We start from the raw sequence: 27,667 nt of genomic DNA, 5'->3' as shown, positions 1-27,667 counted from the left end.
CAGTCGCTCCGCTCCGGCCTGGAGGCACGCAGAGAGCCGCTCCGGACCTCCACCTGGATCTTCGTCTCGGCGGCGCCCCTTGGTTGTTCCCGGCCGGTCGGGGAGCTCGGCAGCAGGGGCAGGAGCGGGAGCAGCGGGGGCTGGGGGCTGGGGGATGGAGGCTCCGTCCGGGCTGTGAGCAGACCGCTTTAAGGGGGTGGCGGAGGCGCGGGGGGGTCGCTGCGCCGAAGCCCCAGGCCCTGCTTTTTTTTTTTTTTTTTTTGCTTTGTTATCGGGGGGCTTCGTCTCGCAGCCCTCCTCCCGGCTTTCTCCGCGTGTTTTCTAGCCTATTTGCTCGCCTTTCTCCAGCATGGAGCCTTTCTCCTGAGAGGCGCTGGACGGAGTTTGTTCCGACACATGGAGCAGCGCAGGATTTACGCTCTTTAATTGGCTGCAACATTCAATCAGTTCCTCTGGTTTTTATTCCTCTGGGGTGGATTCATACTGGACTCCTGAAAAACCTTTTTTTTTTTTTATTATTCCTTTGTCTTCTTTTTGGCTTTTCATCCTCCTCCACCTCCCATAAAAACAACATCTATCTACCTCTGCGTGAACATATCTGCCCCCTTTAAACCTCCTTTACCATCCGTCTGACCTTCCAGTCCCTCTGCCCCTCTTCCTCCCTCCCTCCTCCTCCATCATGGCTCCGGTGTGCCGGTTCTCCTGCCTGCTGCTCCTGCTGCTCCTCCCCGCCGCTCGGAGCTCCTTCCCCCGCGGCGGATCGGCGGACTGCGGCCCCGGGAAGGCCGCCGACTGCCCAGGTGAGATGCGCTCCAGGAGGGAGAGATACGATGTGTGTGTGTGTAGGCTGCAGGTGCGTGCAGGTCAAAGGCCACCCGAACGTGCACGGATCACACCACGTGATCCAGATGGATGGAGGCTACCTGACGTCCGGTCACGGCAACAGGAAGTTAATAACACCTGTGAGCCCTGATGGAAGAGGAACAGATGTTTCACCTGTGTGTGTGTGTGTGTGTGTGTGTGTGTGTGTGTGTGTGTGTGTGTGTGTGTGTGTGTGCTTGCGTCCTGACCACTCCTCACTTTAACCAGGCTCTATTTTCAGGGTTAATTACAGGGAGGAGAAGGCGGTGGCTTGGACTGTGTGTAGGAGCATATGTGGAGCTGCTCAGCATATGTTCCATCTGCGCCGCTCTGAATCCCCTCCTGAAGGCTCCGGGGCAGAATCAGTCAGTCCTGAAGGCTCCGGGGCAGAATAAGTCACCTGCCACCTCAGGGCAACATTTCCAACTGATTTTTTTTGTGAACCGGCCCTTTAAATAGCCTGGAAGCTGAGGGCTTATTAGTGTGTCATCCATGTTATTCTCTGGTGGGTTTCTGATTTGGATGAGCGCTGCTGCTGTCTCTGGCACGGTGCGGCAGTGGTTTGCACTCACAGCGAGAGATAAATTGGGTTTAACTCTGACATTTAGACCTTTCTGTTTGGAGTTTGCATGTTCCCCCTTGTCTAGCTTTATAGTTTTAATGATCTAATGTCAGAAGCTCACAGGGAGAACATGCACACTTTTCAAAGTTCCTGGAATCAAACCTGTTTCTTCTTGTGGTAAATGAAAAGCTCTCCACCATACACCCATGCTGTATTTAGGTTCGAATCAACCATTTAATCCCCTGCGAGACTGGAGTCCACCTTAAAACTCACAATATATAAGAAGAAAGCTGGACTGGAACTGAGGTTGTTCACCAGATCAAAGATAAACCCGGACTCAGACCTGGTGTTCTGGCTGCCAGATGGCAACTTTTAACATATTTCTTTGTGCTTCACCACATAATGACAGTAAAGGAACAACAAGACTCTGGTTTATGATGATTTCACCACTAAAATATAATTTTGAAGCAGGAAGAACATGGATTTGGAATCAAACTTGTGCATTTCTTCAGAGGCGACAGTGCTAACCGCTGCCGCACCGTGCCACTTACCTGCTCACAGTTCAAATCACAGTCAAAAACTTCCTGGCATAACCGTAACTTCTACATCCAGCATCAAACTTGTATTTCTTGCTGTGAGATGACAGTGCCAACCACTGCTCCACCGTGCCACTTGAACTTTTGGCATTCTTCATCTAAACTTCCAGATGTGGCAGCTAAAATAAGTCCCCTCAGTGCGTTTGATGGTGCGGCTTCTTGTGTTTTTTGGGGGGGGATCTGAAGGAGGAGAGATGTTTGATTTTCTATTTCCAGAAGCTCAGAACTTTTTCCTTTCAACTCACCGGCCTCAGCTCGCTCGCAGATGTTCTCCCGGGACGACGCGGCGCTCTGCCCTCCTTTCTTTCCCCCGCTCCGCAGCACTTTTGTCGTTCAGACGGCTGAAACAAACCCGAATTAAACACGGGAGCTGTGAGTTTGTCTTTTCTGAGACACGTGTTGTGTGTGTTTGTCGATCAGACAAACCGCGAGAGCTTCTCCTCCTTCCTCCTGCAATCTCGGGGTGGAGGGATCCTGATTTTGGAGTTTGATTCCTGCTGAACACTGGTGGTCTTCCGACCCATGCAGCCTGAACAGGAAATGGTGTTGAACATGAGCTTTTCTGTATCTAGATTGAAGCATACACAGAAAAAGTCCAGTAATATGTGTAATAAGTGTCAAAATCCAAACACAGATTTCTGTACTACTTTCTGTAACTTCAGTTTGAATCCAAGAGAGGATTGAATATATATTTTGTATATAATAAGAGTATTATCTAACTGACTCTAAAGTCTTTGAGTATAGAAATATTCAAACACCACAGGGTTAAAATGATGCATTTATATTTGTGAGTGCTCAATAAAGAGTAAAAAGAAATCACCCAATCTTTTGGGGGATTACATAATTTAATTGTTTGCTTTACTATTTCTGCTACTTCCACTTGTTAAATCTCTAGAAAAACTGAAAAATTCCAGATTATGTTGATATATCATTGTAAATTACAACTTTAATAATATACAATATTCGAAATATTGATAAATTCATCAAACTGCATGCTCATGTAAATACGAAATTCACAAATTCAGTGGGTGATTTAATAAGAATAACATAATGAATGTCATCGTGTGCAAACTGGAGCGTTGAAATGAGGGTTTGAGTGCGCTAGGCCTGTTTATCGGGGGATAATCTGGCCTCTCCACGCCGAGGAGGGAGAAAGTTGAGGACGAGGCGATGCGAGAAGTAGGGAGATGATGAAGCCGCCGGAGCGTGAGGAGACTCGACTCGTCCTCAGAGGATGAAAGTGCTCTTTCGCTTCAGCTGGAGGTTGATGGGCTTTGCGCGCTGACCTTTGTGAGTGTGGCTCCCCCCCTCAGCACAGATCGCTGCTCCACGGCTCTGATAACACCAGAAAACTCTTTCTTCTGAGCTGATCCCTGGATGCTCTCTGCAGTACTTCAGCTATTCCACGCATCTTAAAGAACCTCAGAAATGATAGAGATTTAACGTATTTTACATTTCCTGTTCACGACGGTGTATTAAATGTGTCGTCCTTCACTCACTTCATCGGGCCTGGTGCTGCCGCCGTGTCCTCGGCGTGCTGCTGGTGGCTGTTGTTGAACGCGGCGTTTCCTTTCTCTCGCTCTCAGATGAAGCCGCCGTCTTCACAGTTCACTGACTCGTTGGCGTCGCAAAGTTTTAATCGCCGTCTGAAACCCAGTTCACATCTCAGCGACACACTTTAGTTCAGTAACAGTTTTATCTGAAAGTCATTTCTAATCTCATGAGACTTCTACTTCCTGTGATTTGTATTTGTACTATCATCAAAAATAGTGTAGATGATGTGATGGTTGAATAAAATTACAATAACTATATATTTTTCTATAATTAATCTGGCTGAGGACCTGGCTTTAGATGTACTCTAACTGATTTGATATTCTTTGAGTTTTATTCATCATTATTCATGACTGAAAACACTTTTAGTGCATCAGATGTCATTTTTTCCTCAGTCCAAAACACTCTTGAATGCTGATCATTTGCCTTTGTGCAGCATCATTATTCTTTTATGTCTCTTTTTTGGTTGTTTTGTTTTGTAAATGTTGGTAGTTTTTACATTTTTACATCTGTGCATCACTGTGGAAATCATTTATAGGTTTTGTTGTTGTTGTTAATGGTTGTTTTCTACAGTGCTGTGGCTCTTTTACATAGTACACATAGTTAGGTTTTGCCCTTACAGAGTACTAATTTCAATATTTGGGAACAATTTTTGGAATGCTTTTATAAATTTATTTCATTCTGGACTGAGTTTTGATCATTAACTAAACCACAGCTCAAACTGAGTGTTGTGCTGCCTGCAGCTTCTCCGGGTATAAATTCAGTTTTCTTGTCGCAATGTTCCACTTTGGATCCTTTTGTGCGACTTGTCCTTTTCCATTGACTTTTTGAGTTTTAAGCAGGAGGTGTCAGAAAAGTTACCACAGGGACAACTGGCCTGTGGCGGCCAAGCGTTCATAGCGACGTCGCTTTTAGATTGTCCGATGTCGGCTCTTCCTATCATTGTGAAGCAGAATTCACCAAGCGTTGGATTGTTCACCCAATAATAGGGAACATGAGCTGGGTTTAGACCGTCGTGAGACAGGTTAGCTTTACCCTACTGGTGATGTGTTGTTGCAATAGTAATGTTGCTAGGTGAAGTAATAGTAATAGTAATAGTAGGTGAAGGCTTCACCACAGTCAGCTACAATAGGACCGGATTTTATAGAACACCTGTGTTGGGAGACATTGAAAATGGCTTTTAGAGTGCGACATGCGTTACTCTTACAAATTTAACAGCCATTTTCTAAAAATGATTTACTAACATTTACAACACTGTCATCTGCATACATGGAGACATTTCTTCCACCCGGCAGATACTGAAGAGTTTAAGGGAGCTTGGATAGTTATATTGATCTGGAATGGTTGCATTGAAAATACACAGCACCCACTAGTGGCCTGGCGTAAGAACTACAGCCTTATTAAAACCTTTCTTAAACAAAAAGGCTGAAACAATGTGGCTACTCTATGTTCTTGTGTCTTCGGTCACTTATATGTGATTCGTTGAGTGAAGGATGAGGATTAGCAGACATGTTCCTGTTCGTAACGCACACCTGTCAAACAGCCTGGTGCAGGTTGTGTCTTACTGTTGTCGGTGTGTAGGTGTCAGGTTTACCCGCCGTAACTCCCCGCAGAGCTTCCGCGACATCCCCGCAGACCCCGCTCGCTCCGTAAACAAGCGTTGCTGTTACCGTGGCAACGGGAGATGCTGGCTCGTGCATGTGTGTGTGTCAGCAGGTCGATGCGGCTGGCTCAGCACACGGAGGTATTTACTAATTACAGAGGAGGCGGGGGTCACGGCCTCTGTAATTACAAGCTCTAATTGGCTAGCCTGCAGGCCGTTGGCCAATCAGCTGCTATCAGGAAATTACTACCCTGGATAATAGTGTGTGTGTGTGCGTGGGTGTTTCAGCTGTTTGGTATTCTTGACTTGTGAAGAGTTCATTCATCGCAAGGCCTCTCTATTGCCCTAATTTGTTTTTTTGACATTAAATGCATCTGAAAGTATCTTGAATTATCTATAATAGTAGATAAATAAATGTGTTGCTTTCAGTATGCTAGCTTGCTTGTAAGTTTCAAATGTCTCAAGTGGTACGTTGCAGTACGTCGGGCAAGTTTAATGAAAACAAAAGAAAAAACAGACCTCAGAAATAAATTCTTGGGGGTGCTTGTGCTTTTTCGATGTTCGTTTTCAGATCTGTCTGAAAAGAAGAGCGACCTGCGCGTGTGCGACGCCGGGACGTGTCGCTTTGGAGGAACCTGTCGAGAGAACGGCGCCGATATCAAGTGTGTCTGCCAGTTTCACGTGAGTCACACACTGGTCGTTTTGTTTGAGTCTTTTCCTCATTTTGTCGTTTCCAGTTATGTCCTGCCCTTTGTGAGTTCTTCTGTCTGTGGAGTTTTGTTTTTGTTGTTGTTGTGTCGTGTGGGGTTGTGTTTTATGGTTTCATCATTTATATTTATAGTTGGATTTACATATTTTCTGTGTGTTTTAGAAAACTTTTTGATTTACCTAGTCTTTTTGACTCGTGTCCTTTTGTGATCATTTGTATTTTGTGTCTATTTTCTGTCATTTTTTGCTGCTATAATTATTAATCTATTTGCATTTGGTTTTCGCAACCGTTTTAAATGTTGTGTTTTCTGTCCTTCAGTGCCATAAGAAGTATATCCCTGTGTGTGGGTCGAACGGAGACACGTACCAGAACGAGTGTTTCTTGAGAAGAGCCGCCTGCAAGAAGCAGAGAGCCATCAGCCTCGTGTCTGAAGGACCCTGTTACCACGGTAACACATGCATACACAAGTGGCTCACTGATCGTCGGATGGTTTTTCGGGTCGAGATATGCAATAGAAAGAATTCCTGCTGTTACATGAACTTCTCCCTTTCTTTTCCAGACACTGGTTCAGGTTCAGGAGACGGAGGTGAGTCGCTCCACCACATGCACACATCTGTGTCACCAAAATCAACACGATGTCGACTTGTACAGGTTGTTTGAAGCATCAGTATGCAAAAAACTGAAAGGAACTGTTTTTCAGTTTACCTTTTGTTGTTTTTCCAGCAGTAAATCATTGAAATTAATGCAATGAACTCACAGTCGAGTTCCGTTACAGAACAGCATTATGTCATTAGAAAGTTATGTTAGTGTGATGTCATGATTTTACAGTATGGTATGATGTCATACCATGACACAAGCTCATCTCCTTCCTGATAAATTAACCCTTCATACTAAAATCTGTGTTGCCTTATATAGGTTATTGATTGACGTGTTGACGATGTTCTGATGCTCTCTGCAGACGATGAAGGCTCCGGTCGTGGGAAGAAAACCTCCAAATGTGGAAACTGCAAGTTTGGAGCCGAGTGCGACGAAGACTCTGAGGACATGCTGTGAGTTCCTCATGTCTCGGCAGTCACGTGGACGTCTTTTAACTTTGTGTCCAAAGACGGGTCTCTTTTTGAACGTACGGGCCTGCGTCACCATGGAAACATAAAGCACGGGCTGCACATTTAAAGTCGCCAGTGCCGGATCTGTCTTCATCAAGCATGTCATTTAAATTAAAACCCCACGAGAACGCACATCTGTAATAAACCACAACAATTACCCTCATATAGATGACCACACAGCTGCAGCCTGATGAGGGGATTTTAATTGTTCTAATTTTGTGTGTGTGTGTGTGTGTGTGTGTGTGTGTGTGTGTGTGTGTGTGTGTGTGTGTGTGTGTGTGTGTGTTCAGCTGCATGTGCAACATCGTGTGTAACGGTCACAACGACAACCCGGTGTGCGGCAGCAACGGCGTCACCTACGACACGCCGTGTCACGTCCGGGAGGCGTCCTGCCTCAAGCAGCTCAAGATCGACATCAAACACGTGGGGCGGTGCCAAGGTGAGTGGACTGGGAGGAGGGGGGGCGGGGTTTCAGGGGGGGTAAGCGATGGAGGTGTGGGGGCATAAAGCAGAAAAGAGGCAGAGAAAGAAGGGATGCCGTGAGCGCGGAGGGGAGAAAGGGATCAGAAGGGTTTCAGTTCATTTATATTGAATGACGACCTGACCCCAATCTGAACACACGCCTGTTTCTGTGGAGCTGTGAGGACCCTCGATGGCGGATTCAATCCCCAACTGTAACCCTGAAACAACCTTTTAAAAGCCAAACACACACACGCACACACACGCACACACACACACACACACACACACACACACACACACGGAGGGGGTTGTGGGATTAACACGGCTGACTGAACCTCCAGCTGGTCACATTTTAACACGATGACCTCCTGCTCTCCTTGCTGTTGTTGTTTTCTTTTTTCACATCCATGTTTGTTCTGTCCTCTTCTCCTTCACGTTCTCTAGATTTTATTCAAATTTATTCTCAAGTCGTCTCTTCAGCAGGGTCGACAGGAGTCCACACGTTTCATTTCAAAGGAGAAGCGCAGAAAAAAAAAACCCTCCCTGGTTCACTTGAGAGGACTTACTGATAGCAGCTGGATTGGATGTTATGTGCTTGACTTTCAGCTTCAGACGAGTTTTACAAGTTTGATTTTCAACCTCATTTCATAGTGAATTCAGAGCGGTGTTCAGGCTGTGCTTCAGACGGGGTTTCATCTGGTTTGGGAGGATTTTTTTGACTATTTTTTGGATTTGCAGCAGACTAACATTGCAATATTTCAGAATGTTTTTGCCATATTAAACATCTTTTTTTGTACTAATTCAATAACAGACACTGTAGTTGTTTAAACTGTACAGTTTTGGACATACTTCAGCTCATTCTGAATTGATCTGGAGATGATTTTCTGTTTGTTTCTTCAGACAGTGTTTCGGACTGAATCGAGGCTAATTTCGAGCTGGCTCGGTGTTTTTTTTAGTTTCTTTTTGAACTGATGTTGACGATCATGTTGATGCTGAAGATCTAGAAAGATCCTCTTTCTAAAGCAAAGTGAACAAACACATCTTTCCTTTGCTTCCAGATAAAAGCCGGAAGGACGACGGCATGAAGAACAAACCAGACATTTACGGTGAGGCGTCTCGCTCGCCCGCCCTCTCTCTTTCTCACTCTCTCTGCAGCCAATCATAAACCATCTTTTTTTCCCTGCTTCCAGCTGTGTCCAAACCCGGAGAGGGGGAGGGCTTTGCCGACAGCCCCGCCCCCTGCCCCGAGGACTACGCCCAGTTCTGTGAACACGGCCAGTGTGAGATGAGACACAACCTGCCCACCTGCAGGTAAAATCCTTCAGACACCAACGACTTTATTTTTAAGAGGTTTTAGATCCTGAGATCCTCTTCGTCGTAGCGCCTCTTATAGAATGATGCCGTCTTACAAAAACGAGACCGCTAAGTGTGTCTTCTTGTGTGCGTCAGGTGTGAGGCGGCTTACGGCGGTCCTCAGTGCGACCAGCTGCTGGACTTCAACATCCTGTACGTGGTGCCCAGCGGCCAGAAGCTGCACTACGTCCTCATCGCCGCCATCATCGGAGCCGTGCAGATCGCCGTCATCGTGGCCGTGGTCATGTGCTTCACCAGGTGGCGCTCGCAGCCGCAGCTGCTTTAGATTTCCTCCTCTGGAACTAAGAAATGTTCAAGACATATGAGGTTTTCTGAAAAACGATTTACAGAAACAATGTGTTTTACCGCACTGGGCGCTGACGCGCCGCTTTGCTTTTGTCCTGCAGGAGATGCAACAAAACGAAGCGCGGCCGCCGACAGAAGCAGCACCTGGGTCACTTCCCTTCAGGAACGTCCTCCAGGATGATGTAGCTGCCCTCGCCCCCCTTTTCTCATGTTTTTTATATAAATCTAACCAAGTCCAATTTTTCGTACCACACCAACAGACTGCGGTTTTTTATATCTCCACTTTTTGGTGCCTCTTGGTTTCCCCGCCTTTTTTTTTTTTTTTTTTCCTGATGTTATGGATTTCTTCTTAAGGGGCCTTATTATTCTGCTTCTTTCCCCTCTACGATCTTGTTTTTTTTTTTTCCCCCCCTCAGCGCAGACGACTCTTTTATTTTCCGGGGTCCGGCTCGTCGCGCTGCTGCCGTCCTCTCAGACTCTGAAACACTGTGGATCCTCCGACAACAGACGAAAACCTTATTTATCTGATTGTATCGTCACTCTGGACCGTCCACAAGTGGGAAAACTCAGATTGTGTCTTTTTATTTTCATCCTGTGGGACGCACGCCGACAGTTTTTTTTTTTTTTTTGTGCTTTGTCTTTTACATTTAGCTGTTTGAAATGATCCTAAAGCTGCTGAACACTTCCTGTGTACCTCTAAAATCATTCGATTTGAATCGTTACTTAACATTATAGCTGAGTCCAAAAAGTAGACGAGACTCAACGCATGAAGAACATTTAATATGTGGCTGGAATACAAGTTTTTCCTTTAATTTTTCAGTTTCTTCTAGCCTGAAATGAACAGAAAAATTTCGATATTCGGTCATTTTGGGAGGTGTTCAGATACCAAGTAAAACAGTGTGATAAGAGGATGTTCATCTTTGAGGGTCTGAATGATTGAGGATGTGTTTTTAATGCTAATGCAAAGTCATAAAAACAAGCTATTTCAGGGTTATATTCTCAACAAATAGTGATGATTTGTTGGATTTCCAGTTAGCGGATGTAACAAAATGTGAATACATGTCATTAACTTCTTGATAAAGTAGATAAAACTTCTTATATGAAGAAAACTTAAAAAAAATAATTACATATAAAGTGATATTCCATTTTTTTACCTTAGAATTTAATTAACTGAATTTAAGCAACAAATAAATCTTTTATTAATTCTGAGAAAAATAACATATCCTGCGTTACTTTTTTTTCTTTATAATTTAGTATTTTTATATATATCTTTTAATTTAAGCCACATAATTTCAAAGAGTGGATGTTAAAGGTACAGTATGTATGATTCCGTTAATATCACATTTGTGCGCTGGGTGGCAGCAGTGAGTCACTCTGTCACCATTCGCTGTTAGTTTTTGCCAAAAAACACTTAAAATTCTCTTTTTCGCTCTGAATCTGCTGCTTCTTTCAGAGTGACTCACTTCACCATCTTCTGGTACGAAGTGGCGAGTTGGTTTGTTCATTCCACAGATCGTTCCGGCGGTACTTAAAATGCAGCTAAAATTATTCAGCAGCGCATTCGCCACATGCAGGAATTTAACTACTTCATGAGATTCATGTAACTTTTACATTTTGGGAGTTTTCTAGACATTCGGTTGGTTTTTTTATGGCCGTTTTGAAGGTTGAACATCCTCTTTTCTTTAGCGTGTTTGATTAACTGCCACAAACGTGTCATAACGCCTTAATTCTCCGGGGGGCGCTCTGCACTGGGAGTACAGGATTATCAGGGACCACTGAAGCGGCCTGTTGTGTTTTTGTGTTGGCTCTCCGCTGGCTTTGTTATTTTTTTTTTTCGTTTTGTAGCGTCTCACAGGGTCGAAGATGACATGTTAAGCTAGATTATTTGAACTGTTTTGTATCGTGATGATGGGACGCGCCCGAAGAACCAAAATGCTGTTTTTTCTACTGCTTAAAAGAATAATAACGGTACAAACCAACATGTACAGCTTGTTGTTAGAATTATTTTATTGCCTAATTTTCAGATGACGCCATTCCGGAAATGGACTCCAACTGGGGGGTTTCTTTGTGTGTGTGTTTTTTGACAGACTCGCTAATTTAAATGACTTTGTGGGGTTCTCTTCTTCTTCTTCTTCTTTTTTTTTTTTTTTTTTAAAGTATAATTTGTGACGATGGTACGAATTGTCCGTGTTGGATGTTTTCTCGTGGTAGAAGGAGTAGATTGATAAGCTGAGGCCGAGGTCAATTCAAGCGTTGCAAAATCGGATCAGGTTGTTTTGTTTGTTTGTTTGTTTTTTTTCTTCTTTTCTTTGTAAGTGATGGTCCGTGCGGCGCCTGAATGGATCCGGCCGGTTTTACTGTAGATGTTGCATAATGCATGAAACCAGTGAAGTTGTTGTTTAGACTGTGCTGTAGATGAACTACAATTAAATTATGACGTTTGAACCACTGTGTCCTCGTGTCGCTTCTTGTTTTCTGGTTTCACATTAGATGAGTGTTTGCAGTTTTTGCAAGTCAGCATTTTGTTTGAAGAGCAATGCAGCGCAATCTACAGAGCGGCGGCTCTTTGGCCAAACTTTGATTTACACAGGAGGAAAAAGCATGAATAGGAAACAACAGAAACATGAAGCAGCCTCCAGAGAACAGTGTCAGTCGGTGGAGAGATGGGAGTTTCTCATCAAGTCACCAGATGTCACTACAGAGACGTCGCTGTTCAGAGAGCTCAGAGGATCGGCCTCCAGGTCTGATCTCAATTCACTGAAACTTTCCCCCTCATTTCTTCATGTTTATGACAAACTGAACACAAAGCATGATGCTCCTGCTTCACATGTCTCAAATATGGACTAAACTGCCACTCACTCCCACAGCGAGCTCCTGATTTTCAAAATCTGACAAATTGTTATCAACATATAAAGAAAGCAAGTTAAAAAAAATAAAAACTTGGTGCATTGTAAAACATGTTTTTCCTCATTCTGAAATACCGAACTGAGGACTTTCAATCAACAAACAGATAAAGTCTCTTCCAGATGGATGATGGTACTTATGCTCACATTTGCTCGTACATTTTCATATTTTTAGGCAGAGCTTTTAACAACATAGTTTACCACTTATTTTACAGTTTTTGTTTTTTTTTCCACTCAGAACCACATTGGTGTGTGTTTGGTCTGTCATTTAAAATGCAAATGAAACAACTCGTTTTGAATTACTTTAATTTATTTTGAATTAAATCTCCCCAAGCACCACTATTCTTTCCCCTGTACTTGTTTTTCCTATCACCTGTGTGTGGGCATTTCCCACCATCAGCATTATTTAAGAAGACATCGTTGACATTTTTGCTTTGGTCGTTTTTCAGTTGTTTGCATCTACCTGGACAGTCAGCAAATCGTCTCTCAATCTTTCACCATTTACTGCATTTTTTTCATTCTTAAAATGCATCATTTTGAACTTGCAGAACAAGAATGCATGCAAACAACTTTTTGCAGTTCAGTCAGTCTTTTGCAATATGTATCTTGCAATATGTTTACTATGGTAATTTTGACAGTAAAACAGTGTATATCTGCATTTTCCACAGTAGTTTGGTGGGTTTTACTTTCTTTTCAATGAAAGTGAACCTATCAACATGTGAAATTTTGGATTCCACCCGACTGCCGGAGTAAAGGAAGGTGAAAAGTGGCTGCTGAAGCCGAGGTGGAGTTAAATATAGCGGTGACGGCAGGATAATTATAGGTAGCAGCTGGTGGAGGGGTTTAGATGGTGGGGAGTCCCCTCTTCTCTCTTCATCTGACTCCATCCCTCCATTCTCACCTCTACTCATTCTCTCCTCGTCCTCACACCTTCTTCCTTCCTTCCTTCCTTCGGCCATCCAATCAGGCCAATACCGATAATCCTTCTTAAACTTTAACTCAACCTGCTAAACTGTTTTTAGAAACATTGCGATGATCGTTTGGTCATTAGCATGTATGAAAAGAGGCTAGCTCGCTATCAGGTTGCAGAGCATCTTCCTCCCAGTTATAAAGCATTTTCATCCCACTATCTGATGCGACTGTAGCTGAACCTAATGCGTGAATTAAGTAACAGTACACAGTGAAGTAACTTCCAAATATAATTCCTATTTTTCATTACTTGAATCCGAATCCCGTTTAACAGCGATCACATGATTAATATAAACAGAAGTCGGTTGATCTTTATGACCGATCTTCAGCTGTGTCGTTTGCACCTCCCGCTCCAGACTCCTCCCCTTCCCCCCAAACTTGGACCACTTGGCTCCGGTGACCATCAAAGATGGCAGCGATGGCGAGCGTTCGAGTTGAGAACGCTTTCTGAAAACCAAGCCTTTCATTCTGAGGCCAGAGGAGTCTAAACCTGGAGGGAGGGATTAGGAGAGAACAAGTGAAAAGGTGATGGTTGATAGATGGAGGATGGAGGGATAGATGGGGGGTGGGGGGGGGTTTCCATTCCTTTTAATACACTCATCTCCCAAAGAAGCACAGGGAGTCACTTTACCGTCACTGTATTTTTAGCAGCACAGAACACAGAGAAACGCTGGGGTGTGCATGTCACGCTTTACCCGGCTCGCTCGTTAACATCCTGTGGGATCCGTTTACACTTTAAAATCCTCTCATTGATGGCAAATTCAGTGTTTCTCATGACCTTCGGGGATCAAAGTTAAACCCTCGTCAGGAAGAGGTCAAGTTTGAGTAAAATGTTCATTTACAGTCTGATCATGGTTGAAGAATCCGCCTTCATATTGTTGAGGATCACTGATGAACCTTCCTCTCAAAGCTCCCTCTACATGTAACCCCGTCTCTATTTAGCCTCCCCCCCCATACCTCCCCAGTTTTGCCTCCTGTCATCCCTCCCTCCGTCGCCCGGCAGGGTGGAGTCTATCAGTTGATCTGGACAGTGTGAGGGTCGCCCTCCAGTCGTCGGGGTGGTCCGGTCCGTCTGTCCTCCTCCTTCCCAGACCCTGCCCTCTCTTCCTTCAAATCTCCTAAATGTCTCAATTTCTACCCTTCAACGTCCATTTTACTTCAAAACTACACAATTTCACCCTCAGCTGAAGCAGGATTTTGTGTCTCCTCGTCATCCTCGCCCCTCCTTCCCTTCCACGTTGGGACCGCCAGGTTGAAACGGTTGATCGAGTCGACGAGCGAAAGCATGACAGATAAGCACGGCATGTCGGCGGGCGGCGGCGGCGACGACGCGGGCGGCATCATGGCGCTGCTGGACCGCGTGGCGGGCCTCATGGACACCGTCCAGGCCACGCAGCAGCGCATGGAGGAGCGGCAGCTGGAGCTGGAGGGCACGGTGAAGACCATCCAGGCGGATATCGTCAAGCTGACCAGCGAGCATGCCAACACCAGCTCCACCGTCGACCGGCTGCTGGAGAAGACGCGCAAGGTCAGCCGTCACATCAAGGATGTCAGGGTGCGCGTGGAGAACCAGAACGTCAGGGTCAAGAAGGTGGAGGCCACCCAGGGAGACCTCCTCGCCAAGAACAAGTTCAGAGTGGTCATTTACCAGGTAATTCCTCCAGACATTTCACTATACGAAACAACGAGTTAGAAAATGAATGCTTTGGAGGCATCTCCATCCTCTAACATCCCCACTCCTGAAAAGTCTAATCAAACAAACCAGTAAACCCAAGAAGAGATCCTCAAAACCCAAAACCAAAAACTCCAAACCAAGAGCATAAAGTCTCCAAAGACCTCCAAAGCACCAGTGCGCTCAGATTCTGTCCGATTAGGAAATGGAGCTTCGGTTTGTTTCAGGGTGATATTCTTATTCTAAGGAGGGCAGGAAGTGTCCGCTGGAGCTGGATGGGTGCAAAAGGTGGACGAGGCTGGTTTATGGAGTTGAGCGAGGTTTAAAATAGCCCGCATGCAGCCCCGTCAGTACAGGTAAACTGTTAAGAGACACTATCGGTCACATCGGTTTTGACAAGGTTCAGTTTTTAAACCCTCCAAAAAATCATGGCTTAAAAAAAAATGTATCAATTAGTCAAAGAGTGTCCTGTGAACTATGCATTTCTTTCAAAATATTAGAATCTTATCAAATGAATGAGTGCAAGTAACTTTGAATAAATCAAAATAATTATGCAAATAAGTTAGTAAAACTGCCTAAAAAAAAGACAAAAAAATTGGGCATAGGACATAAGACAGGTGCACTCAAAGGCACAAAATTGATTAAAATTAATAAAGTCAGAAAACCTATTCTCTTCAGAAACAGCAGCAGGTCCAGTTACAGCCTGTTTAAATCAGGGGCAAGAGAACGAGCACTGTTATTAGGGAGAACAGATCTCAAATCACTAAAACTTCAAACTTACTGTGTTTGTTTTTATCTCAAATCATGTCGTCAATACAATAAGTACGGTACAGCATGGAACACATTACATGAAAGATATAATGGTAAAATTCAAATTAATATAGATTATATTACCATCAAGACCAACATACGTCTGACTAATATTCGACTGTACAATCAAAACTATCACAGTACTGTCAGTGGTGATATCTGACGTATCACTATAGCATACTATGGTATGTACTATGGTTTACCACAGTATGAACTAAATTTGAGCATGGTCACATTTCTTGTGGAGTCCAACTCATAAAGATTACAGATAGTCTGTATTCATGGAGCTTCAAGTCTGACTCGAGGAGACGACGACCACCTCGTTCTGTTGTTCCACATTCTTTCAACGTTAGTATTAGACAACAAATGTTGGTTAAGAAGGTTGAAATAGCAACACACTCATGTGCGCAGACACACACACACACACACACACACGCACACAGCTTCATTTTACTTCTTTGGCCTTCACGGTTAGCAGCTGCCAACACGACGGTGACCTGGTTATTTTAGCCTTGATATACGTCACCGCGTTTAAAGGTTGCCCCACAAAGCGAGTGAACGGAGACTTTCACTCACAAAGAAAAGGTTGTTTCAACTGAATCCTTTAATGTGGAAATGCGGAAATGTCGATGTTGGAAAACAGTTTTACATTTAGCATGAGCATCACAAGCTGTTGTCTGTAAAGAGCGTCTCTGTTACTTTAAATCATTTTTTTACCTTTGTAGTAACTGATTACTGTAAGATTATTAGAAACTCAGTAGCATTTACTGTATTGATTGTTACTTTCGTAGAAGCTGAACCAAATGTCCTGCTCACTCTTGAGCATCAGCGTCCATATTAGTGTCATCTATCTGGAGAGGGAACCACGTTGATCCTGAAGTAACTCAGTCTTCTTGATATCAGCATGAAACATTTCCCACTCTAAGGACCATTACTATTAAAAAACACACCAAGCCCAGTGTTACCTCTGGCACAAGCACTGTCCGATGGGTTGACGTTAACCATTCCACTAAATTCTTGAGAACTTCATTAATCCTCAACTAATTTATTTCTCATGACAGCAACATGAAAGATGTCACAGTGTTGGTGGCAATAGTTTGTATTCAAAGTCGGTGTGATTACAGCCACACTACAACATTAGGCGGACAATGGCGAGAAAAACCAAATTAAAAGTAATGCAAGAAAATGCTCCTCAAGCAACTAGTTACCTTTCATTTGCAGTAATTATTTGAGTAAAGATATATATTTTTTTCCAAGGTGTAACTAATCAATTATTAAGAGCATTCAGACAAATCCTTGAAACTAACATAGGATAGAAAAGAATAGAATTATTTGATAAATCCCAGAGAGAAATTCATTAAACATATTCATTTCTGTTGAATTGAAGATGAATAAATCTTAAAATTCTTAAATCAAATGAACAGCTGTTTCATTTTAACACTTAACCTTTGCCTAATTGAACTGATAATGCTGTTATCGTCTGTTGTATTTCTGGTTAATACTGCCTGACCAATGGTAAAGGAAATCCTCTCTGATGTGTCATTTGTCTTTATTAGATGTTTCTGGTCATTAAAAGTCACAATGATGAATTTCCTGTTCTGAAACTAAAGCATGTCTTAATTACAGATAATCTATACATGTCCCCATTGAGGAGCACTGGATCGTTTAACTTTGAGACTACTTTGGAGTGAATTGAGTGACTTGAAGGCTTAAAATGACATTTTCAGCTTCGTTGCATTTCATTTAATTCAGATTGGCAGAGACATTGGTATGACTGGATCCTTTCAGAGTCTCGTTATTTTTCCTCTGGTATTTTGGACTGTCTGTCTATATGATGATATGTGAAGCTGAATGTGGAGCAGGCCAAAGGTGGAGAATGAGAACAAACTGAAGACGTTTTCTTGAAAGTATCTCATTTTAAAAAAGGCGTTTATATCAGAGTGATTGCTTTTACAAATGCATTGAGCCATCATGAACATGCATGCCTCTGTAGTGCAGGGATTCTTACTCTATAATCCTCCAATGAAACTGATAGAAGTGTGTTGAGTTCTCAGTGCTGCTGCTGTACTGTAAATGACTGAGCCAGCTGAGCGCTGACAGACCAGGTTATTCTGAGTCCGAACCTCCACCATCTCCTAATATAGCTGTCTGCTCTCTCCCTTCCTCTCGCTCTTTCCCTCTGGATTAGCCGAGGAGATTCTCCTGCGCGCGGGTTATAAATCGTCCTGCTACCTGCCGTGATGTCAGGTTCGACTTAAAGCTGGCGCAGGCATGTCGTCGCGCCACTGCACCTTTAATTCTCTTGATCGTTTCAACAGACTACTTCTGACTAAAACAACTTTAAAGCTCATATCAGTCTCCTCAACAAACACCTGAGTCATGAGGCAAAATTCAGAACTCAGTAAGCTGCAGCATTCATTTACAACCAACTACAGCTCAATTTATCCCCTCTTTCGTCTGTACCGTTCACTGACTACTCTCTATATTATCATTCGCCTACTTTCTAATGCACACTGCAAGCAATTGTTGCATTGCACAGAAGCAAAGACATTCAGCTGTGCATATCTCTCTCAAAATAAAAAGAAAAAAACAATAACATAGGAACCAAGTCATTGATTGAAGCAGAACACTCTTTTCTCCTCTTATCCATGGAAAAGGTATGGATGGAAATAAGTCTTTTGGACTGCCTTTTCATTTCTGCTTGCACTGCACTGTCATTTAGCTACAAAGTACTACAGCATCAGTTAAAAATGTGCTGAAATGACCTGGGATAAGGAACTACAGTCATTCATATCTATTAATCGTATGTGCCCAGATAGATTGCAGGATGAGATGATGAGCAGTGACGACCACAGACCTTGAGCCAAGTCACTTCTGCAGACATATTGTACATATATGTACAAAAGTTTTGAAAAAAAGACTCGTGAATGACACCGGAGGCAAATCAAACTTTTCAGCTGCTCAAAAAGATTTGAATCAGAAAATTCATGTGAGCTATGCACTCACCAGGATCAGGTCGTTTTGTGGAACAAGCTCATTTACATGTTATGATGACTCAAAGTAGATCTAAAAACAGCAAACGACTGACCTTGCTATGTCGATCTATATAAATATCTGTAGTTTTGTTATTTCTAAACACTTTGTCGTTACCATTCTTCCACTTATTACTGCTTGAAAGAGGTTTTGTCTTTGAACACAGCTCCATAAAATAACTTCCCTTACCGACAAACACCTGAACACCTCAGTGTCAGAGACGTGTTTCCAGATCAAACATGTGACGCTGTGAGACTTGACCTCTGCCTGGTTTCAGCTTGTTAGCATACCGTGCTACACGCTGCTGCTTCTGCCGAGTCGCTCAGTTATGACGTTACGTAATCTGTCAAAGCTGTGGAAATGTCAGCCTCTCTTTGGGCTGTCATAAAGTGGCCACGATGCATTTACTCAAAGATTCTGACGCACCTATTAGCATGGATAGCAGATGGTTCGTGAGCAGGAAGGTTTTGACTGACCCGGAAAACATTGTTGAGTTCTTGTTGGACTTTTCAGCTCAGAATTTAAATGTTGCAGCAGGTTTACATGTTCCATTTTCGTGCTTTGCAAAGTATATCAGCATAGTTCACAAAAAAAAAAGCAGCAATGCTAAGCTTAGCTTTTGCTTGCCAGAAGACACTGTAGAGAATTTAAGACCACAGTCTTCACTCTGTTTCATGAAGTCTGTAGGTCGTACAAGTACAGCAGCATAGGAGCACATCTGATCAGGGTCAACCCTGTCTGAGGGAGTTATGTCTGCAAGGATCTGAGCCCACACGCACAGTCGGCCTCTACATTTCTGCTCAGTTTTGTGCCGAGTGCAACCCGACCCGGGACTCACAGGCGCACCACGCCACGATGCAGCCCCAAGCTGAAAGTGATCCAGCTTCGCTCGGTACGCCGCCGCTGTTCGCCGATATGTTTAGCTTCCTGCAGCAGAGCGCTGAGCTGCAGAAACAGGTGCTGCATGTTATTTCTGGATGGGAGGATCAAGGCCTGCGCACCAAAGTCTGCACGACACAATTGGACCGGAGACACGTTTAAATCCGACGTCACAATCAAACCTGGTCGATTCCATCAAGAGGAAAAACTTTAATTGGAGTGTGAAGTTTTTCCAGCTCAGAGTGTTTATGATCACGTAAACTCAGGATGGTTTTTCATGTCTACGCCCAGGACGAAACTGATCCCTCTTGAATGGGGAACAAGAACATTTTGACAGTTGGCACCTCCATTTGAACTGACAATGTTTTTAAACCCTTCACAGGGTTAATATTTGACCACATGTGGTCCAAAACATTGAGATTGGAGGTTTGGGAATTCTGACATTTGTGGAATGTTCAATTCCCATGTATTAATGGTGTTCCATATAAAAGAGTAAAGCTCTAAATGTGATATAATTTCACCTTTTTCACTGCACACGCGCAGGATGAAGTTTGTTTCAACAAAATACCTAAAGAATAAAAAGTAGAGTGGTCGCAGATTTTACTTCAAGAAATTTCTGAATCAGTATCATCAGCAGTATCAATACATTTTAAACATTTGTAGCAAATTTTACCAAGTAACCATGGTAACAGTGGTTATTTTGAAAAGCGTTATTCCATTGCATGTCTGGTTGACTCTCTGTTCTCTCACAGGGTGACCAGGAAGTGAAGTCCGTCACACCAGGGAACGAGCCAGCAGAGTCTGGCGGCGGCGCCGGAGCCCGGGCCGACGTGGAGCCGGATAAGTTCGAGCTCCCTCCAGAGTCGGACGAGGAGTACATGGTGGTGGAGGAGGCGGACTCCTCGGCGGCCGGCCGCATGAAGAAGTCGGGGCTGACGCGCATCGAGAGCTTCAAGGCCACCTTCTCCAAGGAGAACATGACCAAGACCCGCGAGAACCTGGGCTCCAAGGTCAACAAGTTCGGAGAGCGCATCGTGACGGCCGAGAGACGGGAGAAGATTCGCCAGTCCGGCGAGAGGCTGAAGCAGTCGGGCGAGCGGCTGAAAGAGACCATCACCAAGAGCGTCCCGGCCAAGCTCAACCTGAAGAAGGAGAGGACTGTGGCAGAGGGCCAGGAGGGAGCAGAGGGCGGCGCCGAGGGAGGCGTGCCCGTACCGCCACCGAAGGGGCGCAAGAGCAGCCCGCTCGCCGCCAGGGGAGCCGGCGACGAGGGCAAGGCGGAGGAGTCCGAGGTGCCGATGTACGACATGAAGCAGCTATCGTAAGTCAGCAGAGGGAAATGAGACCGGGGCCGGTTTCTTTGGACTTCTGAGACCTCACAGAGCGAAGGAAGGAAGGAAGAGTCCGGGTTGGAGCTGCCATGTGGAGCCAATCTGACTCAGCATCAAGACGATAACAACCACCAGATTCCTAAGATCCTTTGTATTTCTAACAGACACGTACGGTCCTGAACACTTACTATCCGATCAGCCACATATTTATATGTGAAGTCTTTTTTTTTTCTCGTTTTGTGTTCAATAAACACTGACAGATGAACAGAGTTCAGAAAGTCTCCACCAAGCTTCTCGCCTCATACTGCTGCTGTTCACACGTTTGCATGCATTGAGATTGAAATGTCAGACGAATCGGCTGTGATGGCTTTAAGGTACGTTTGGTTTCTGTAAAACGCTGGAAAATAAGAGAAAGGTGAAATAATAAAAAGGTTTATGTCAGAGGAGTCGCTGAAGATCAGGAGATTGAAATGGACTTTGTGTTTGAAGGAAACAGTCTCAGACAAGTGAAGGATCCAGCATTGATCTGTAACCGTCACAGATAAGAAGAAGGCCCATGAATATCTTCAGTTTGTGTTTTCTACTTGAACGTCATCAACTCTGTTGAGAAATCGCCAAAATACATGTGAGTCAACCTCATTAAAGGCCTTTAAAATGCAAGAAGAGCATGAATATATTTATATCCAGTGTTGGTGCAAGTCACTGAACGTCTGCAACTCACATCACTTCACTAGTTAATGCAGACAGAAACCTTCTTCATGGGAAAACACCTGCTGGGTTCCTTTAAAAGGTTTCCCTCACTTTATCCTGTCTTAATAATGCATGCATTGCTGTGAATGCCGGTCGGTGCCAGCAGGGGGCTAATGCTACCAGGTAGGGTGGGACATGTTTTTCGTTGATGTCAGGACGACTGTATTAGTTAGGCCTCAATGAATTTTTCCTCTGAGTAACAGGATTTTAGTGAAATAACAACATATTAAAGGAAAGGCTAAAGCTGATCAGCCATGTGAATGTTTATTGAAAGGTTGCTGTGATACATTAGCTGAGCCATCAGCACTGTGCGGGTCAGCTAACGCTGAGAAGAAGATGCTCTAAATGCAACAGACCGCTACCAACTGAAGTCAGAGGTCACGTGATCCATGTTCATGCCGCCATATTGGAAGACAAACCATGAGAGAGAAAGAGGAGGACGTCATGGAGATTGTCCTATAATTGTAATTATGGTTCACTTTTGTGCAGTCGTAATCTGCTCAAACAGGGCGGAGCATGATGACAAGAAATCCTTCAACTGGATTCCCTGTTTTAACCAACCAGAAAGACAAATGAAAAGAGCTCAGAACAAAGAGATAGAGGGAACGGATTGTCAAAAGCTCATGGGAGGCCCTGGCGGTACATCGGCAGCAACCCGCCGGGCTCCTGTTGTCCTTACTGCTACCCCCACCCCAAGGAGAGTCAAGGTGCATATGTAACACGGGCAGCTCTGAGACTTGCACAGTTCACCGGCGGCCGCGCCCAGTCGATGTGGACTTGTTCATATCGGGGCAGAGTGCAGGTGGGAAACCTTGGGGAGTCGGGGAGACTGGGTCCCCGGGTGGATTTGGGGGGGGGGGGGGGCCTTGAGGAGGTGCTGTTGGTCATTGAGTAATCCTGCCCACGTGGTTGGGTAACCAGACTGTCACCAGGGCTGCAGGGAGGTCAGACTCCATGGCCCAGCGCTGCGGTGCATACCTTTCAGCAGGGTTTGATGGTTCTTATGTAAATGATACCAAGCTCAGAAACAACCCATTTAAAATATCTATATCACTGAAGAAGCAGCTGCTGAAGACACACACTCTCCCCCTTGCCCGGCATTTGTCTTCCAAGACGGCGGCGCTTCTTTTTCTTTCCACTTTCAGTAGTGATGACATGTCATTCGATGTCATTCGTAATGGTCTTTATGAAGAAGCAGCAACAAAACAGAGGGACAAGCATCAAGCAGACATACTGTAGATAATAGCTAATAGAAATGACAGCTATTTAAGCATGCCAAAGCTCAAGAAAGAGAAACCCACCAGGACACTTAAATAGTAGACGTCTAACCTGTTGGTCACCGAACAGCCAAAAAGAGAAGAGAATTTGACTGAGTACGTGGGAATTGAGTGCACCCCACACAATTTTTGCACAGCTTTTGTTCAGTGAATTTTCAGCAACATGAACGCAAGATAGCAATTTTTTTTTTATTTTTTTTTTTTAATGTTCATGCTCAGTTTGCCAAAAGGAAATGACTAAAACAAGGATTACAACCTGGAAGTAAAGGCCTTAAATGTTAATGATTTGTTGATACCCACTAAACACCAGAAGTACTTAAGTATGGGTAAAAATAAAACCTGATCGCCAGAATATCTAGCAAACTGCATCCACTGTGATTCAAAATATGTGTGTGATGTTTCAGACAGAAACGAATGAGGTTAAAAAGGGTTTGAGGAAAAAAAAAGGGGGGAGATGGCTTTTAAACTACATGAGGACACATTGGTGATGGTTAAACTTCTATAGGCTCACGACACTCAGGCAGTGTGATGGTGAAAATCACTCTGTGGATCTCTCTCCACTCAGGGTTTTTTGTGGCTTCTTTTTTTTAGCTCTTTGTTAGCGAGTGATTGCATGACTGCAGTTTGTCACATAAAAGTAGTTTGTGTTTGTCATATTGAGGAAATAAACGTTTCCTTGAACCATTTGTGTAACCAAAGCGACGTTGGCTCTTTATTAAATGTAGTCAGGAAAGCAACAACTATAGAGTTTTTTTTTTTTTTAAGTCTGACGCTAACACATTAATCATCTGGATAAATCCATTCATTAAAAATATAAAACGTAGCTAAATATAATCTGTGATTGAGCTATTTGAGATGAAACTTGGTTAGAAGACAACAAGTGAATAGATAAGACAAAAGATAAATCAACAGTTCAAAGATAACAAGAGGTATCAACACAAGTAACAGTAAAAACACACCAGTCTTACAGAAAACAATGCCCTTTTATGCAGGAATGAAATGCTGAAAATTATGCATTTAGCATGCCAGGCCAGAAAACAAACAAAAACACGGACATTTGTATGGACAGACGACCGAGCTCGAAGTTTCATTACAGGTGACTCTCAGCTATAAAACCACCAAGTCCCAGGAGAATATGGACTGGGAGTCACATGACTTTAGAAGCTGCCATTGTTATTGCATTTCATCTACTTACACGTGTGCTGAAAAACTATTTAGTCCACATCTGCAGTAGCAGCATTTCAGAGACAGAGGCGGAGTCAGAGCATTTTCAAAGAGCTGCATTCTCATTGGCTCCAGGCACCACTGTCGTGTAAACTGATCCCCAAAAGCACTACGGAATTTCTGAACATCGAATGATGATAAACTGATGAGAATCACACATATTATTATTGTGCTAAACAAACTTTGGAATAATCTTGGATATCACGTGATGTTTGAATGAATAAAGCATTCTGATGACTTCTCTCTGAGCTCGAAGCCCCTCGCTCACAGTGGTGGTTTGGTTACTTGCAGTCACAGAGCAGCGCCGCCCCCCTCAGCGTCCAGTGCTCGGCCGGCTGGACGCTGCGCAGCTGCAGCGAGAAGATGAAGTTCAGGTCGGTGCGCCGCGGCTTCTTGTAAACCGGACACGAGTACAGGCTGAGCGCCCCGCCGCCGCCGCCGCCGCCGCCGGGCCGCTTACTGTCACCACCCCCGGCCGAGCTGACGGCGTACACGTGGACTACCGGGAGAGGGGTGAAGAGCGCCTGAGCCCACCACAGAGAGACCGTTATCTTTTTCAAGTATTTTGACTCAATCAATTTGAATATCAAATTTTCTAAATTTCAAGAATTTATTGAGTAGGCTACTATTGTTTTACTAATCTTTACTATTATTACTATCAGTACACAGTAGACACACACACACACACACACACACACACACACACACTCTGACCTTTGGCGGGGCCTCAGTGAGCCGGGCTCCTCGTCGGTCCCATCCGGCTCCATCCAGGAAGAGGCCGTAGATATAGACTCCGCCCACATCCTCAGGGGGCGGGGCTGACACGTCCTCCCTCATCATCTTGGTGACGTCGTTGCTCAGGGCGACGGTGTCCAGCGCCCAGCCTTTCGACAGGTTGCAGCGGGTGGTCTCCTGACGCATGGCGGTTAAAAAACCCTGAGAGAAAAACACCAAACGTTCATCTTCAAAAAAATTCTCTTCACTGAAGAGTTTCTTCGTCCCGTCTCCGCGCGCCGACCTGCGGGTTGAAGAAGCCGGTGAGCCAGAACTGGTTGGGCCGGCCGGCGCCGATCCAGACGCTGAGCTGCTGGTTCCTCTCCAGCAGCTCGCTGAACCAGAAGCCCAGCGTGGCCGACGGCCAGCTGAGCCGCAGCCACAGGCGAGGGATCCGCGCATCGAACATGCAGTCCAGGGCGTCCCGCAGGTCCTCCGACATGATGATGGTTCCTGAAGAGAAGAGGACGAAAGGCGCTCTGTGGGATGAGTGTGGATCGGTGTGTGTGAGAGTATGTGTGTATGTGTGTGTGTATGTATGTGTGTGCACTGGACTGACCGTCGATGGCCAGTTTGAGGTCGGTGAGCGTGCTCCGTACGATGCTGATGACTCGCTGCATGCGGTCCACTTCTTGACGAAGGAAGATGTTCATTGGCTGAAGTGGACCCATCTTCTGTAGCTGACCTTTGACCTTTCAAAGATTATGTGTTGGCTTTAGACTCATTTTTGATGGAAATTTTCAGACCAGTTTCCTTGCTATTTTTACAATAAATTCTGACTACTTTCGGATTCTATTCATATTGTGCTCACACTGGTTGAGTGTCTGATGACTTTCACATTGGTTTCTGTAGTTTATCATGGGCTTAAATTATATTTTCAAAAATGGTTTATCTAATTAGTGTCCAAACTATGTTTCAACTTGTTTCCGTTGTGCTGTTTTTTCTTCTTTCTTTTTCTTTTTGTTTTTTTTGACTACTCGTTAAATTGGTCCCTGACTGGTTTTTTCAGTCACTTTCAGAAAAATTCAGACAAATGCTTTCCTTCAAACTTTTTCAATTTGTACTTCGATTTTATCTCGATTGGCTGGTTAGTAACTGTCTCTTGTTGAAGCTTCATAAAAGTAATATTTCCCTTTGATGGCGTTTTATTAAAACTAGTAAACAACGTGTTGCATGGTGGTTGCTGCTGGCTGCTGGGCAACAGCTCTTCAAACTGTGAAATATCTCATTCTGAACCGGCACACTGCCGAGCTCTCACCTCATGCGGCACGTAGTCCGGCGGCAGTTTCTCTAGCATCTCATTGGCCAGCCTCTGAACGCTGGCCTCCCTGGTCTCTCCTGCCCCGCCCCCGCTGTCCTTGGGCTGGATGTTGATGATGGTGCTCAGCGTCTCATTGGCCAGGTTGGTCTGGTAGGTGATGTCGGCGTTGGGGTGCAGCCCAAAAACCTGGAAAGGTGAAAATGACTTATTACGACTTTATGTCGTCAATCTGCGGCCCGTCGGGTCGAGCGTTCTCCAACCTCGGGCGTGTCGACCAGCGGCAGCGCTTCCACGTGCTGCAGGACCTCCTGGACGGTCTTGGCCCTGGCCGGGATGCTGTAGCCTTTGTAGAAGCAGAACTTGTCGCTGAAGGTGTTCTCGCTGAACCACACGTGGGTGAAGGTGTTGAGGAGACGTTTGTCCAAGTCGTCCGTCACCCGGCCGCCATACTGGACCTCACCTGGACCGGGACGGGCTGTTTCAGTTATGAGGAATTCGACGATTGCTTGTTTGCTGTCTAAAAAGAATCTACCTTCATCAAAAGCCAAATAGATTTCTAGTGTTTCACATATATTTTACAAAGATCTTGTAGAGAGCATGCTAATTTGCACTCTCACACACAGGAGCTGGAAACAGGAGCATTCAAATAAACTGTGGTGCTTTTGATGCTGTTTATTGGAAACTATTATCTTCAGCTTCAAGCTGATGTGATGATAGTCGTTTTTTGGAGTCCACAGTTGAATAGAAAGAGGATGAGGTGTTTCCCTGCTGATATAAAGCCTGAGAGCAGGTCTGACCCAGCATGTAGCGCAGGCAGCTCCAGTTCACTCCTCTCTTGGCGTCCAGGCTGTCCAGGTGGTTCTGGACAAACTGCGTGCTGGAGGTGAAATCCGCCTGGTTGAACTCGTAGGGGATGTTCCAGCCGAGGGGACCGAACTTACGACGCTCCTGAAGGTGGGAACAGAAGGAGGAGTGAAATGGAGGGACAATTGACTGGATCTGAACAGACGGGGGATGATGGAGACCTGGACTGTGGTGTGAAGGAAGGCCACGGCGTACAGCAGCGGCTTCCACTGAGGCAGGTTGCTGATCTCTAACTGGTCCTGCGTGACGCCGCTGAACGTCCTCTTCAGACCGGCTTTCATCCCTGATGACGATCAATTAGTGGAAAATAACGAAACACAAACCAGCAAAACAAAAGAGGGGAAAGATAAGAAAGTGATCAAGACGGAGGAGGAATTAGACTGTTAGAGCTGTGTTCTACCCAGAGGAGGTTCATTCGTGAACTTGATGGAGGACTGAAGGAATGTGATGGGAAATCTGACAAAAACACAAACAGATGATCTTCGTCAGTGTTTTCACTATCTGCAGGTGTAATGCGCATTGCAGCCTCCAGAGGGCGCTGTCAGGACTACAGATCTCACTCTGCTGCACCGGGTACCTCGGGTGCACGTCGGTGGTCAGCCACACTCGGAAACCTCTGTGTACGCTCTCCTCTGTTGCCGTGGTGACGGTGTCCAGCAGCTCGTCCAGGAAGTTCAGCCCCAGGTGGCAGTTCTGCAGGAGGAGCCAGCCGCCGTCCGTCATGCTGTTGGCCAACAGGCGGCGAGCGTGCACCTCCTGGCCCTGCCCCATGGAGATGGGGCGACACGGCGCCCCCTGCAGGCACACAAGC

General features: G+C 44.8%; 3 protein-coding genes across 3 annotated transcripts in view; 2 read left to right on the top strand and 1 right to left on the bottom strand.

Annotated features, from left to right (window-relative positions):
* Positions 1-265: 265 nt before the first annotated feature.
* Positions 266-10,198, top strand: LOC115394036 (tomoregulin-1-like). Its single transcript, XM_030099159.1, has 10 exons — positions 266-800; positions 5,745-5,854; positions 6,201-6,330; positions 6,442-6,468; positions 6,841-6,931; positions 7,279-7,427; positions 8,509-8,556; positions 8,641-8,761; positions 8,900-9,061; positions 9,211-10,198. The coding sequence occupies exons 1-10, from the start codon at positions 680-682 to the stop codon at positions 9,293-9,295; spliced, it is 1,044 nt and encodes a 347-aa protein (XP_029955019.1). The 5' UTR covers positions 266-679; the 3' UTR covers positions 9,296-10,198.
* A 3,833-nt stretch (positions 10,199-14,031) lies between these two features.
* On the top strand, positions 14,032-22,216 carry cavin4b (caveolae associated protein 4b). The gene is made up of 2 exons (XM_030099160.1): positions 14,032-14,632; positions 20,128-22,216. The coding sequence occupies exons 1-2, from the start codon at positions 14,267-14,269 to the stop codon at positions 20,698-20,700; spliced, it is 939 nt and encodes a 312-aa protein (XP_029955020.1). The 5' UTR covers positions 14,032-14,266; the 3' UTR covers positions 20,701-22,216.
* A 2,009-nt stretch (positions 22,217-24,225) lies between these two features.
* Positions 24,226-27,667, bottom strand: part of dnah5l (dynein, axonemal, heavy chain 5 like) — a 34,818-nt gene continuing 31,376 nt past the window's right edge. Inside the window, exons 88-97 of the mRNA XM_030100063.1 lie at positions 27,434-27,651; positions 27,257-27,312; positions 27,018-27,139; positions 26,790-26,940; positions 26,253-26,452; positions 25,990-26,178; positions 25,291-25,423; positions 24,976-25,184; positions 24,672-24,893; positions 24,226-24,481 (exon numbers count right to left, since the gene is read on the bottom strand). Coding sequence (XP_029955923.1) covers positions 24,239-24,481; positions 24,672-24,893; positions 24,976-25,184; positions 25,291-25,423; positions 25,990-26,178; positions 26,253-26,452; positions 26,790-26,940; positions 27,018-27,139; positions 27,257-27,312; positions 27,434-27,651 — 1,743 coding nt within the window. The 3' untranslated portion in view covers positions 24,226-24,238. The remainder of the gene's footprint in view (positions 24,482-24,671; positions 24,894-24,975; positions 25,185-25,290; positions 25,424-25,989; positions 26,179-26,252; positions 26,453-26,789; positions 26,941-27,017; positions 27,140-27,256; positions 27,313-27,433; positions 27,652-27,667) is intronic.

The sequence above is a fragment of the Salarias fasciatus genome, chromosome 9 (genome assembly GCF_902148845.1).
Source record: "Salarias fasciatus chromosome 9, fSalaFa1.1, whole genome shotgun sequence".
Taxonomy (NCBI): domain Eukaryota; kingdom Metazoa; phylum Chordata; class Actinopteri; order Blenniiformes; family Blenniidae; genus Salarias; species Salarias fasciatus.
Note: the sequence above shows the minus strand (reverse complement) of the source record. Positions and strands in the feature narration are given on the sequence as shown.

Bases quoted from the DNA above. Each gene is read 5' to 3' on its own strand.
- cavin4b (XM_030099160.1), top strand. From the start codon at position 14,267: ATGACAGATAAGCACGGCATGTCGGCGGGCGGCGGCGGCGACGACGCG. The intron at 14,633-20,127 runs GTAATTCCTCCA...GTTCTCTCACAG, and splicing joins TCAGAGTGGTCATTTACCAG to GGTGACCAGGAAGTGAAGTC.
- LOC115394036 (XM_030099159.1), top strand. From the start codon at position 680: ATGGCTCCGGTGTGCCGGTTCTCCTGCCTGCTGCTCCTGCTGCTCCTC. The intron at 801-5,744 runs GTGAGATGCGCT...GTTCGTTTTCAG, and splicing joins GAAGGCCGCCGACTGCCCAG to ATCTGTCTGAAAAGAAGAGC. The intron at 7,428-8,508 runs GTGAGTGGACTG...CTTTGCTTCCAG, and splicing joins ACACGTGGGGCGGTGCCAAG to ATAAAAGCCGGAAGGACGAC.